This window comes from Chiloscyllium plagiosum, unplaced genomic scaffold (genome assembly GCF_037043375.1).
Source record: "Chiloscyllium plagiosum isolate Xiang-an unplaced genomic scaffold, Cpla_swu_hap1 HiC_scaffold_42, whole genome shotgun sequence".
NCBI lineage: Eukaryota > Metazoa > Chordata > Chondrichthyes > Orectolobiformes > Hemiscylliidae > Chiloscyllium > Chiloscyllium plagiosum.
The window spans coordinates 15,477,992-15,492,603 of record NW_028270180.1 but is presented as its reverse complement, the minus strand read 5'-3'; the positions used below and the strand labels follow the sequence as shown (position 1 = coordinate 15,492,603).

The following is a 14,612-nucleotide window of genomic DNA, read 5'->3' as shown; positions in this document are numbered from 1 at the left end:
AATCCTTCATCATCACATTCAATGAGCACGAGCCTGTGGCTACGAAACGTGACACAACCATCTCATCGCTAAACCAATCAAAACACAGCCAAGAGAAAGAAAACCTTGTACTTTTGTATTCCGTTTTTATGGAGTTGGTTCCAGATGTCGGCTGTTTGTTTGCACAATAACCCTCAACCCCATCGGACTCTTCTCAAGCGTACTCAACTGTCCTTTATTGGACCTCAATGTGCCAATGAGATGTGACTGAGTAATATATTTTAACCAGCACCAATTATATATGTGCGCACCAAATTGGATCTTTTTGAAGGAATTATGACAATATCCTGAGAGGACGAAAGGGAGAGCTCCAAGGTTAATTGGATAAGTCAGTTAGCTAGCGGTGAGTGGCAAATATCATTTTCACTGCCGCGTTATCAATGGTGAGTTTGAACTTGCTTGTGCATTTACTTTTATTCATCATTAAGTCAACTGCGCAAATCTGATTTAAATGTTTTCAAAAGCTTCACAGCAGAATTGAAATTCAGTTAATGGAAATCTTTGAACTCTGGAACGTGTGTGTGAGTCAGTATAATTCTCAATGAGATGCTTTTCCAAATCTAAAGATGAACTTAATGCTGATAAGGTGCTCCCTGTTTACTGTCTGCGTTATGAATAGTCCATTAGTTGGGAGAAGAGGGTGAATTGAATTGCAGGCAAAGTGACAGTCCAGCTCTAATGTTAACTGGTTTTGACTGATGTGGAAAGAAGCCTGGTACCTATGTTACTAACAACAGTGGACCAATGGTTTTCCTCAACCCTGTAATCTCCAGACTTTCTTTTTTTAACAAAGAGCAAGCAATAGTGCCATGATTTCTTGATTTAACTTTGACCCTGCTGTTTTCCTGAAATATAGACCTTTGTCTGGGTGTTAATGTACCATCGAGAGGGAGGTTGGATCAATTGGTTGGGTGGTTAGTTGGCAATGCAGGGTGATGGCAACAGCATGGGTTCAATTCTCAGGACTCTCCTTCTCAACCTCTCCCCTTGCCTGAGGCGTGGTGACCCTAAGTTTAAACCAGCACCACGCATCCCTCACAAATGGGTGGCACGGTGGCTCAGAGGTTAGCACTACTGCTTCACAGTGCCAGGGTCCCAGGTTTGATTCCAGCCTTAGGTAACTGTCTGCGTAGAATTTGCACATTCTCCCCGTGTCTGCATGGTTTTCCTCCAGGTGCTCCAGTTTCCTCCCACATTCTAAAGATGTGCAGGTCAGGTGAATTAGCCATGCTAAATTGTCCATAGTTGTTAGGTGCATTAGTCAGAGGGGAGTGGGTTGCTCTTTGGAGGGATTGATGTGGACTTGTTGGGCCGAAGGGCCTGTTTCCACATTGTAGGAAATTTAATCTAATCTAATCTAATGAAATGAGAGAGCAGCCCCGTGATGTAGGTCAAGTCATGGCTACTTTTAGTAATAACATTAGCAAATTTGCTGATGATACTGGGTGGCAGAGTAAAATGTGAGGAGGATGTTAGGAGATTACAGGGTGACCTGGACAGGTTAGGTGAGTGGTCAGATGCAGTTTAACGTGGATAAATGTATGGTTATCCACTTTGGTGGCAAGAACAGGAAGGCAGATTACTACCTAAATGGAATCAATTTAGGTAAAGGGGCAGTACAGAGAGATCTGGGTGTTCTTGTATACCAGTCCATGAAGGCAAGCATGCAGGTACAGCAGGTAGTGAAGAAGGCTAATAGCATGCTGGCCTTCATAACAAGAGGAATTGAGTATAGAAGCAAAGAGGTTCTTCTGCAGCTGTACAAGGCCCTGGTGAGACCACACCTGGAGTACTGTGTGCAGTTCTGGTCTCCAAATTTGAGGAAAGACATTCTGGCTATTGAGGGAGTGCAGCGTAGGTTCTCGAGGTCAATTCCTGGAATGGCGGGACTTAAGCTGAAAGACTGGAACAACTGGGCTTGTATACCCTTGAGTTTAGAAGACTGAGAGGGGATCTGATTGAGACATATAAGATTATTAAAGGATTGGACACTCTAGAGGCAGGAAACATGTTTCCTCTGATGGGTGAGTGCTGAACCAGAGGGCACAGCTTAAAAATACGAGGTAGACCATTTAGGACAGAGATAAGGAGAAACTTTTTCACCCAGAGAGTGGTGGCTGTGTGGAATGCTCTGCCCCAGAGGGCAGTGGAGGCCCAGTCTCTGCATTCGTTTAAGAAAGAGTTGGATAGATCTCTCAAGGATAGTGGAATCAAGGGTTATGGAGATAAGGCAGGGACAGGATACTGATTAAGGATGATCAGCCATGATCATATTGAATGGTGGTGCAGGCTCGAAGGGCAGAATGGCCTACTCCTGCACCTATTGTCTATTGTCTATTTTACCTTTACATTAATGTAGCGCCCATCACAAGGTGGGGGTGTACAGTGGTGTGCTGTGCTTATCAAAGCCAGTGTAGTCAGCAGCTGAGTGCAATGGACAAATGGACCATACATGACATCCAACTCCTCGAGTGAAGAATGCACCAGTTCGATGATGACTGACAGTTAATTGTTAAGCTTTGTTTAAACTTAATCCAGCCAATAAGGAAAGATGTTGTTAAACTTGAAGGTGTTCAGAAAAGATTCACAAGGATGTTGCCAGGACTGGAGGATGTGAGCTATAGGGAGAGGCTGAATGGGCTGGGGCTTTTTCCTTGGAATGTGAAGATGCTGAGAGATGACCTTATAGAGGTTTATAAAATCGTGAGGGGCATGGATAGGGTGAATAGCCAAGGTCTTTTCTCTAAAATAGAGGGGTCAAAAACTACAAAGCATAGGTTTAAAGTGAGAGGGAAAAGATTTAAAAGGGGCTTGAGGGGCAACGTTTTCACACAGATGGCAGTGCGTGTATGGAATGAGCTGTTTGAGGAAGTGGTAGACGCTGGTACAATTACAGCATTTAAAAGGTGTCTGGATGGATATATGAATAGGAAGGATTTAGAGGGATATGGGCCAAATGCTGGCAAATGGGATGAGACTAAAATAAGATATCTGGTCAATGCAGATGAGTTGGACTGAAGGGTCTGTTTCCATGCCGCATAACTCTGACTGTATGACTGACTTTGTTTGGTCAATGCGCCAGAGAAGAGACGTCATCTATTCATTACAGTTATGTCCCCTTCTCACCATAATCTGGAATAACCTGTTTGGATGATCAGAGATGTGTTTGGAGTAGAGAGAAACTGTTTTTCTCTGATGTGAAATAAAAAAGTGCAACATTCAGATTAGAGGCTGGGTGCCGTGTGAGGGAGGGAGAAGCAGAGGACAAAATCAATGGTGGATGTGAACTGATTGTATTCAGTTGACCAATCTGGAAGGGCAGCACGGGACAGACAGAGGCAGAGAATTGGGACAGGTGATGACGCAATGGATAAAGGAATCAATCAGGGATGACTTAAGGAAGCAGCAATCTGTAACTCTCACTCATAAACAACTGTTGAGTCTGGAAGTCATTTCAGAAACTGAAAATTGAGGAGCGTTACCTTTGTGTGACATCGGCCGATGAATTTGGGGTTCACGTTAACCAGCATGCCCAGTCTCAACTTCAAGTTGCTGAAATCTGTCCTTATTGCTTGTCTACATCTGTTAACAGACTGAGAAACTTGCCAAAGCCCCCTCAGTTTTTGGAAGGTGCTTTCAAGTCCAAAGCAAAATCAATGAGATAAAATTACACAATGAAGAACAAGTATCTCTCCAGGCACTTGGGCATTACACTGCTGGATTCCTATTGACTTCCTGCTGTATGTTGACAGGTGTCTGGCACCTACTGTGTTCAGGAGCAATTTGCTCCATTTCGTCTTTGGCAGCCAGCAATTGTTGAGGAATATATTGTCCAATGCAAACTGTATTGGACAATGTAATAATTATTAAATAAAGATCTTGTGTTTAAAGAGCAAAAGGTGTTTGCTAATTTGTCCCTACAGTCTTCATCTTGACACAAGAGTGAGCGATTCTTCACGTTTTGAGACACTGCTTTGCAGGACTGTCACCAAATCCGAACGAACTGGGCTCGCATTCTCAGCTACACTTACGAACAAACTGTCTGGCTTGCAATATTTCGCTCACAGTTGTAGCCTCAACCTCAATTCCACGTTCCTGCCCACTCCCCATATTGCTTAGGATTCACAAAATTACTGCTCCCACTCTGAATGTGTTTGTAGTGTTCCTTTCTGGACACTGTCAAGATGGCGGAATAAGCTGCCCAGGGCCGCTTATTCCGTCCGTTTCCCCTTCTATGTCCTTTTCTTGTTTTTTTTCTTTCTCTTCGTTTTTGCTTACCTTCTGGGAGGAGCTCCGTCGTAACGGCAGCTTCGGCAGTGATGGCATCGACCGGGAAGATGGCTCCATTGGGGTCCGGGGCGTGGTGATGGCGGCGGGCGTTGAGGAGCCGGAGGGGCACCCGGCATCAACAGAGGCCCAACGGTGAAAGATGGCGCCCAAGAAACAGCAACTTTGACGTTGGTTGGGTCTGGCGCTGGTGGTGGCAGAAAGGTTATGGACTCTCTTTAAGGTCACTCATTTTAAAATTATTCTTAAGCTATTCAAAATGACACCAGATCATGGTGACAGCAAAAGCTTTTCACCATATTTTACGGTATTTTTCACTAATATAATAATTTATCCACTAAGGATATGTTGCCGATAAAATACAGTGCAACATGGATTCACCAGAATACCAAAGGATTTAGAGTGATAATTCAGATTGTGTGAACTTGCTCGTGTTCTCTTTATTTATTGTGTTGCCAAATGATGAGGCAAACTTTTGTTTGTCTTCCCCAGGGGTTTGCCCGAAACCTCAATTTTCCTGCTCCTCGGATGCTGCCTGACCTGCTGTGCTTTTTAAGCACTACACTCTCGGGTTTGTTCACAATATCCAGCCTCGTGTAACTGTGGAGAGAAAATGAGGTCTGCAGATGCTGGAGATCAGAGATGGAAATGTGTTGCTGGAGAAGCGCAGCAGGTCAGGCAGCATCTAGGGAACAGGAGAAGGGCTGAATTCCTGAAGAAGGGCTAATGCCCGAAACGTCGATTCTCCTGTTCCCTAGATGCTGCTGACCTGCTGCGCTTCTCCAGCAACACATTTCCATCTAGTGTAACTGTGGGCTACTCAGCCATGATTACTTTGAATCGTGGAGTAGGCTTGATGGGACTAATGGCCTACTCCTGTCCCTATTTTCTCTGTTTCTATGTTACTTTTCCCTTGCATGTACCACACCCTCCTGGGTTGAAACATCTATGGGGCAGCTGAGATTTGAACCCGGACCCTCCTGGCTCAGAGTCAGGGCGACTGCTATTGTGCAAGAAGATCCTTTTGGAGTTGATGGAACAATCCCCTGTTTCAACTTGCTGCTGCAGAAATCAGATTAAGATATTCTCATTGGATAACGGATGTAAAACTGGTGTAGTGTTTGATCTTATCTAAAAAAGCCAAGACGTAATCAAATTATTTTTATTCAGTCTGACATAAATCTGGGCCAGGTGGGACTTGAACCTGCACTTTCTGGCCCTGAAGAAAGGATGCTGTCACTGAGGCACTAATGTGCCCTAACCTTTGGCCAATTCGTATCAACTGCTCTTTATGACAGCTGGAACATGCACATGGACACACTCCAGTGACACAGAATTTGCAGCAATAGCCCTTTGGATTGCAATAATCTGAAGTTTGATTTAGCTGAAGTATTTCCGAAAGGCAATGGAGGGAAACATGTCTTCTGGTTCAGGGATTCCAGAACAGGGGAGACATCTTAAAATTACAGGCCATGCCTCTCATTTCTGCCCAAAAGATTAGTAGAAACCTGGGACTCTCTTCCCCCAATAGGCTCTGAATCCTCGGCAGGGAATTGAAGCTTTCAAGCCTCAATTTTGGTTTGATCAGGTGATTAAGGACTCTGCAGCAAAAGTAGGCAAATGGAGCTGAGGTACAGGTCAACCATGATCTAATTGAATAGCAAAACAAGTCCTCGATATTGAATGCTTTGTAGCTGTTCCAAAGACCAGTTTTTCCAAAAACATTGGAAGCTGATGACATGTGCCTTGCCACTACTGTCTGAAGTCTGCTGAAGAACGGTTTGGATTGTAAATCGATACTGGTTGAAGACTGATTATGGAATTAATTCTGGTCTCCCTACTTCAGAAAAGATGTTGTTACCCTCAATAGAGTGCAGAAAGGGCTTACAAGGATGTTGGGGGGGGTCTAGAATAGAGTGGTGCTGGAAAAGCACAGCAGTTCAGGCAGCATCCGAGGAGCAGTAAAATCGACGTTTCGGGCAAAAGCCCTTCATCAGGAATACAGGCAGAGAGAAGGGTGGAGAGATAAGTGAGAGGAGGATGGGGGTGGGGAGAAAGTAGCATAGAGTACAATAGGTGAGTGGGGGAGGGGATGAAGGTGATAGGTTAGGGGGGAGGGGGAGTGGATAGGTGGAAAAGAAGATAGGCAGGTAGGACAAGTCATGGGGACAGTGCTGAGCTGGAAGTTTGGAACTAAGGTGAGGTAGGGGAAGGGGAAATGAGGAAACTGTTGAAGTCCACATTGATGCCCTGGGGTTGAAGTGTTCCGAGGCAGAAGATGAGGCGTTCTTCCTCCAGGCGTCTGGTGGTGAGGGAGCTGCGGTGAAGGAGGCCCAGGACCTCCATGTCCTCGGCAGAGTGGGAGGAGGAATTGAAATGTTGGGCCACAAAGATGTTTTACAAGGATGTTGCCGAAGTTGGAGGTTTTGAGCTATAGGGAGAGGTTGAATAGGCTGGGGCTAATTTCCCTGGAGTATTGAAGGCTGAGGGATGACCTTATTGAAGTTTATAAAATCATAAGGGGCATGGATAAGGTGATTAGGCAAGGTCTTTTCCCAAGAGTAGGGGAGTCCAAAACTAGAGGGCCTTGGTTAAGGTGAGAGGGGAAAGATATCAAAGGGACCTAAGGGGCAACATTTTCACACAGAGGGTGGTGTGTGTATAGAATGAGCTGCCAGAGGAAGTGGTGGAGGCTGGTACAATTGCAACATTTAAAAAGTGTTTGGATGGGTATATGAATAGGAAGGGATCAGTAGGATATGGGCCAAGTGCTGGCAAATGGGACTAGATTAATTTAGGACATTTTGTCAACATGGACAAGTTGGACCAAAATGTTTGTTTCCATGCTGTACAATTCTATGACTCTATAACACCTCCATTTGAAAGATGAGAAATACTGTAGTTTTTTTTATTCACTCATGGGACGTGGGCATCTCTGGCTGGGCCAGCATTTTATTACCCGTTGCTAGTTGACCCTGAGAAGGTGGTGGTGAGCTGCCTCCTTGAACCACTCCAGGGAGGTAGACCCACAATGTCCTTAAGGAGAGAACTCCAGGATTTTGACCCAGTGACATTAAAGGAATGGCAATATATTTCCAAGTCAGGATGGTGAGGAGCTTGGAGGGGAACTTGTAAGTGGTCATATCTGATTGTAAAAAGCATAGAAAAGCCATAGTCTCCTCTAATCTTTTGGCTTTTCAGGTTCAACAACGCAGTAATGGCCGAACATATCCAATTCTCACAGTCTATAAGTACATGTTGTTCCACCAACAGAGAATGGTTATGTTCTCGATGTGCGTCCTGAAAGGCCAGTGGCAATAGATTCGATCATGGCTTTTAAAAAGGGGATTGCTTAAGCACTAAAGGAAAGCATGTTACAGAGAGATGGCAGAGCAGGGAAACTAGCAGAGGGCTAATATGGCCAAGGTAGACCAAATGGCCTCCTCAGAAATCTAACTATTCTGTGATAATACAGCAAGGTTGATGTTAAGAAGGAGGATGGGTTGGAAATTTTGAAAAACACGAGGATACATAAGTCCCCTGCCAGACAGGATATATCCAAGGTTACCACTGGAAGTGAGGGAAGGGATTGCTGTGCTTTTGGCAATGATCTTTGTGTCCTCACTGCACGCTGAAGTTGTACCAGATGATTAGAGGGTGGCAAATGTTATTCCCTTGTTCAAGAAAGGGAATAGGGATAACCCTGGGAATTGCAGACCACCCAGTCTTACGTCACTGGTGGGCAAATTATTGGAGAGGTTTCTGAGAGACAGGATTTATGATGATTTAGAAAAGCATAGTTTGGTTAGAGATCGTCAGCATGGCTTTGTGAGGGGTGGGTCATGCCTCACAGGTCTTAATGAATTCTTTGAGAATGTGACAAAACACATTGATGAAGGTCGATCAGGGGACGTGGTGTACATGGATTTTAACAACGTGATTGATAAGGTTCCCCGTGGTAGGTCCATTCAGAAAGTAAGGATGTGTAGAATACAGGGACATTTGGCTGTCTGGATACAGACTTGGCTGGCCCATGGAAGATGGAGGGTGGTAGGAGATAGAAAGTATTCAGCCTGGAGCTCAGTGACTGTATTCCGCAGGGATCTATTCTGAGACCTCTGCTCTTTGTGATTTTTATAAATGACTTGGGTGAGGAAGTGAAAGGATGTTTTAGTAAGTTTGCCACTGACACAAAGGTTGGTGGGGTTGTGGATAGTGTGTAGGATGCAACGGCACATTGACAGGATGCAGAGCTGGGCTGATAAGGTATAGATGGAGTTCAAAATGGAAAAGCGTGAAGTGATTCATTTTGGAAGGTCGAATTTGAATGCAGATTACAGTATTAAAGGTAGGATTATTGGCAGTGTGGAGGAACAGTGGGATCTTGGGGTCCATGTCATTAGATCCCTCAAAGTTACCACCCAAGTTGATAGGGTTGTTAAGAAGGCATATGGTGTGTTGGCTTTCATTAGCAGGGGGATTGAGTTTAAGAGCCATGAGGTTATGCTGCTGCTCTATAAAGACCTGGTTAGACCACACTTGGAATGTTGTGTTCAGTTCTGGTCATCTCATAGGAAGGATATGGAAGCTTCAGAGAGGGTGTAGAGGAGATTTACCAGGATACTGCCTGGACTGGAGGGCATGTCTTATGACGAAAGGTTGAGGGAGCTAGTGATTTTCTCACTGGAGCGAAAAAGGATGAGGTGACTTGATAGAGATGTACAAGATGATGAGAGGGATAGAGTGGATATCCAGAGACTTTTTCCCAGGACAGAAATGGCTATCATGAGGGGCCATAATTATAAGATGATTGGAGGAAGATTTAGGTGAGATGTCGAGGTAGGTCCTTTGTCCAGAGAGTGGGTGTGTGGAATACACTGCCAATGGTGGTAGTAGAGTCAGATACATTAGGGACATCTTGGATAAGCATGTGGATAATAGTAAAATGTATAGTATGTAGGTTAGTCTGATCTTAGAGTAGGATAAAAGGTCACCACAACATCAAAGTTCAAAGGGCCTGTTCTTAACTGTTCCATGTTTTAACTAGAGAGCAGACAGCATTAAAGCAAAACTAATTGGAAGAGGGAGCCAAAAGATATATGTTAAACACAGGTAGAACATTAAAAATATTCTATGGAGTATATGTTGAGAGTAAAAAAACCGTGAGCAACAGAGATTGTTGTGGTTCGAGGTGAGACCAGCCTTTAAGATAGCTACATGACATTCCAAAATTTCATGTTCTAATATAAAGCTATCAGCATCACCTTTATCGTAGAATCCCTACAATGTGGAAACAGGCCATTTGGCCTATCAAGTCCACACTGACCCTCTGAAGAGCATCCCACTTACACCCAGTCAGCCCTACTCTATTCCTGTAACCCTGCATTTCCAATGGCTAATCCACCTAGCCTGCACAGCGTGAGGCAATTTGGTATGGCTCATCCACATAGCCTCTACATCTTTGGACTGTGGGAGGAAACCAGTGCAGACACAGGGAGAATGTGTGAACTCCACACAGACAGTCACGCAAGGCTGGGATTGAATGCAGGTCCCTGGTGCTTTTAGGCAGCAATGGAAACCACTGAACCCTCATGCCATCTCTTTATTCACTCTCTTTGTCATAGAGATGTACAGCACGGTCCAACCTGTCCATGCCGACCAGATATCCCAACCCAATCTAGTCCCACCTGCCAGCACCCAGCCCATATCCCTCCAAACCCTTCCTATTCATATATCCATCCAAATGCCTCTTAAATATTGCAATTGTACCAGCCTCCACCACTTCCTCTGGAAATTCATTTCATACATATACCACCCACTGTATGAAAAAGTTACCCCTTAAGTCTCTTTTATATCTTTTCCCTCTCACCCTAAACCTATGCCCTCTAGTTCTGGACTCCCCCACCCCAGGGAAAAGACTTTGTCTATTTATCCTATCCATGCCCCTCATAATTTTATAAACTTTTATAATTTTATTAATAATAGTAATAATAATAATAATAATAATAATATAATAAAATTTTATAAGGTCACCCCTCAGCCTCTAACACTCCAGGGAAAACTGTCCCAGCCTGTTCAGCCTCTCCCTGTAGCTCAAATCCTCCAACCCTGGTCACATCCTTGTAAATCTTTTCTGAACCCTTTCAAGTTTCACAACATCTTTCCGATAGGAAGGAGACCAAAATTGCACGCAATATTCCAACAGTGGCCTAACCAATGTCCTGTACAGCCGCAACATGACCTCCCAACTCCTGTACTCATTCTCTGACCAATAAAAGAAAGCATACCAAACGCCTTCTTCACTATCCTATCTACCTGCTTTGTGTATAGGATCAATCAAATATATGGGTGTATTATGTACAGTATCATAAGTAAAAGTTGAATCCAGGCTGGGTGTAAAGCTGTGAGTCTGTAACCTTACTGTTACATAAAAACTTGATTATCTACGTGGACTGTATTACGTGGACTAATATATAGTAATCTCAGAAAAATACCCAAAATGGTTATAGATTGAGGTAAATGCACAGATGCAGTTCAAGCTTGAGACAACTTAAAGAACAAAAAATGTATCACCTTAAAATGTGAATTGATTTAATAGTCAATGGAGTAAGACTTTGTGAAATAATGTAATGATGCCCTTTGACAAAAAGGGTCCTTGAATAAACTGTCTTTTGACTTTTACAGTGATGAAGCCTTTGGAACATGCTAATGATAAAGAAGGTAGGACTGGCTCTTTTTATTCTTGCATCTTCGTTGAACATCACGGTTTTCTGAAAGCAAGCAAAACCCTCTGTCGAAGTTGCCAGAGTGGGACATCCAGTTCTGCTGGGATTGATGGCACCTTTGATTTTAATCTGTGGAATCTAGGGCCAGGCGATCAGAGCTATCCTGGCAAACGGTCAACGAGAGAAGGGAAAGGAGAGCGAGTTGCCACGCTAACGCATGCACAGGCAGATTTCCTGTGGGATTGAGTTGAAATCCATGTTCCAATTCTCGGGGAGGTGGGACTGTTAGAAACTGGATGGTCTACACCTGGGCCAATGTCCTTGGGGGTGCTCTTGATCATGCTGTTGGGGAGGGATTAAGCTAATGTGGCAAGAGGATGGGAACCAAATGAGGAGGTTAGTGGACAGGAAAGAGGTAGTAACTAAAACCCGTTAAGAAATAGATAATGAAGTCAGCACGACTAAGAGGAAGAGTAGGCCGGGAGCAAATGATGAAAGCAGAGGGACTGTTGGTCTGAGGTGCCTTTCTTTTAATGCTAGAAGGATAGTAGGTAAGGCCGAAGAACTTCACCTGTACCCAACTCTCCAATCTATCTATATTCTGCTGCATTCTCTGACAGTCCTCTTCACTATCTGCTACTCCACCAATCTTAGTGTCATCCTGCAAACTTGCGAATGAGGCAACCTACATCTTTCTCCAAATCATTTATGTATATCACAAACAACAGTGGTCCCAGCACGGATCCCTGTGGGATATCACTGGCCACACTTCTTCATTTTGAGTAACTCCCTTCCACTACTAGTCTCTGTCTCCTGTTGCCCAACCATTTCTCTATCCATCTAGCCAGAACACTCAAGCCAGAAGTGGTGGAGACTGGTACAATTGTAACATTTAAAAGGCATTTGGATGAGTATATGAAAAGGAAGGGTTTGGAGGGATATGAGCCGAATGCTGGCAGGTGGGACTAGATTGGGTTGAGCTATCTGGTCAGCATGGATGGGTTGAACCAAAGGGTCTGTTTCCATGCTGTACATCTCTATAACTCAATGACTCTAAGTCGGGGGATATGGTGTTCAGGTGAGAGAGCTTTCCAAAAATGACGGCACTGAAAGCAGCCTTTGCAAAACCTCCAGGTGCACAGGAGAAACCAGCGACTGAGATATGCACAAATAGACTAGTCTTCACTGAGAGATGGGTTAAACAAAATGATTGATCCAATTGTCTGGGGCCATTGTGCAGTAAAAGCTAGTGTTCCTTGTATGCCATCATTTATTCATGATAAGATAAAGCCTTCCTGCGATGTATGGCCATGAGCAGAAATGAAGGTCTTGACTGTTGTTCGTGTTTTAATCGGTTCATTGTTCCTATTGATTGTTTATGACTGCAGTAACACCATTATGTTCTTCCATTATGAGTCTGCAGAGTAAGTATTTGCCATTTCTTTTCCACCTTCAAGACAGGATGAAACCAACATAATTTCTATACTTGGAATTGATCAATTCAAAGGTGTCCAACCTCTGTCTTATTGGGTCAAAAAGATACTAATGAGGGTGGCATGATGGCTCAGTGGCTAGCACTGCTGCCTTACAGTTTGCGCGTTCTCTCTGTGTCTGTGCGGGTTTCTTCTGGGTGCTCCGGTTTCCTCCTACAATATTGTGGTTCTGTTCGCCGAGCTGGAAATTTGTGTTGCAGACGTTTTGTCCCCTGTCTAGGTGACATCCTCAGTGCTTGGGAGCCTCCTGTGAAGCTTCTGTGATGTTTCCTCCGGCATTTATAGTGGTTTGTATCTGCCGCTTCCGGTTGTCAGTTCCAGCTGTCCGCTGCAGTGGCCAGGTCGATGTGCTTATTGATAGAGAGCTTATTGATAAAATTGTTCTTATTGATAAAAAATAGAGAACACACACTGGATCATCAACGCCACACTCACAGGAATCAGATTCACTAGAGAAGAAGAAAAGGACAACCAACCCCCATTCCTAGACGTGATGGTACAGAGAACACTGAACGGAGAATTCACCACAAAGGTATACAGGAAAGCCACACACACAGACCAAGTCCTAAACTATGAAAGCAACCACCCCAACACACACAAAAGAAGTTGCATCAAGACCCTGTTCAAAAGGGCCACAACACACTGCAGTACACCAGAACTGCAAAAAGAGGAAGAAGAACACCTCTACAATGTATTCGCCAAAAACGGATACCCCCGCAATTTCATCAACAGATGCCTAAGGGAAAGACAACGGAATGAGGACATGCCGCAACCCAAAGGACTAGCCACACTACCATACATCAAAAACATTTCTGAACTGACAGCCAGACTACTGCGACCCCTAGGACTCATAACAGCACACAAACCAACAGCCACTCTCAGACAACAACTCACCAGAACGAAGGACCCGATACCCAGCATGAGCAAACCAATGTAGTGTACAAAATCCCATGCAAGGACTGCACAAAACACCACATAGGACAAACAGGAAGACAGCTAATGATCCGCATCCATGCACACCAACAACCATGAAACAACATGACCAGCTATCCTTAGTAGCCACACACTCAGATGACAAGCAACATGAGTTTGACTGGGACAACACTACTATTATAGGACAAGCCAAACAGACAGCAGCCAAGGAATTCCTAGAGGCATGGCACTCATCCACAGATTCAATCAATAAGCACATCGGCCTGGACACAATATACCGGCCACTGCAGTGGACAGCTGGAACTAACAACCGGAAGTGGCAGAGACAAACCACTATAAATGCCAGAGGAAACATCACAGAAGCGCTTCACAGGAGGCTCCCAAGCACTTGAGGATGTCACCTAGACAGGGGACGAAACGTCTGCAACACAAATTCCCAGCTCGGTGAACAGAACCACAACAACGAGCACCCGAGTTACAAATCTTCTCCCAAACTTTCCTCCTACAATCCCCAAAGATGTGCAGGTCAGGTGAATTGGCCATGCTAAATTGTCCATAGTGTTAGGTGCCTTAGTCAGAGGTACATATAGGGCAGGGGAATGGGTCTGGGTGGGTTACTCTTTGGAGGGTCGGTGTGGACTTGGGCCAAATGTCCTGTTTCCATACTGTAAGGAATCTAATCTAATCTTACTGTGAATCCTCAGGAGCAACGTACACCATCCACCACTGAAGTCCTCACTTTGCACACTATCCTCCTTCTCTTGCCAATCTTTACACAACAACTAAGAACAGGAGTAGGCAATTCAATTCAGCCCCTCAAGCCTGCTGCGCCAATTAATACAATCATGGCTGATCTCAAATTTACAATTATGGAAGTGTTTGATGGCATAAAAATACATTGTTTCCATTTATGATGAAGACCAAAACTATAAATATCACAAGGAAATTCAGGACAAACATGTGAGTAATGAAAATGTGGAACCCACTACACCAGACAATGGTTGAGGTGAATTGTATTTAAGGGAAAGTATGTACTGGAAAAAGGAATAGCAGGGATATGTTGATTGGATTGGGTGAAGTCAGATAGATGTGTAGGGAATGGGGGAGAGAAAGGATTGAAACTCAAAAAGCATCC

General features: G+C 44.2%; 1 protein-coding gene across 5 annotated transcripts in view; it reads left to right on the top strand.

Annotated features, from left to right (window-relative positions):
* Positions 1 to 14,612, top strand: part of cd276 (CD276 molecule) — a 356,577-nt gene that overhangs the window by 305,531 nt on the left and 36,434 nt on the right. For all 5 annotated transcript variants that reach the window (XM_087982239.1, XM_087982237.1, XM_087982234.1 and 2 more), the window contains one exon: positions 11,011 to 11,046. In XM_087982239.1, coding sequence (XP_087838365.1) covers positions 11,011 to 11,046 — 36 coding nt within the window. The remainder of the gene's footprint in view (positions 1 to 11,010; positions 11,047 to 14,612) is intronic.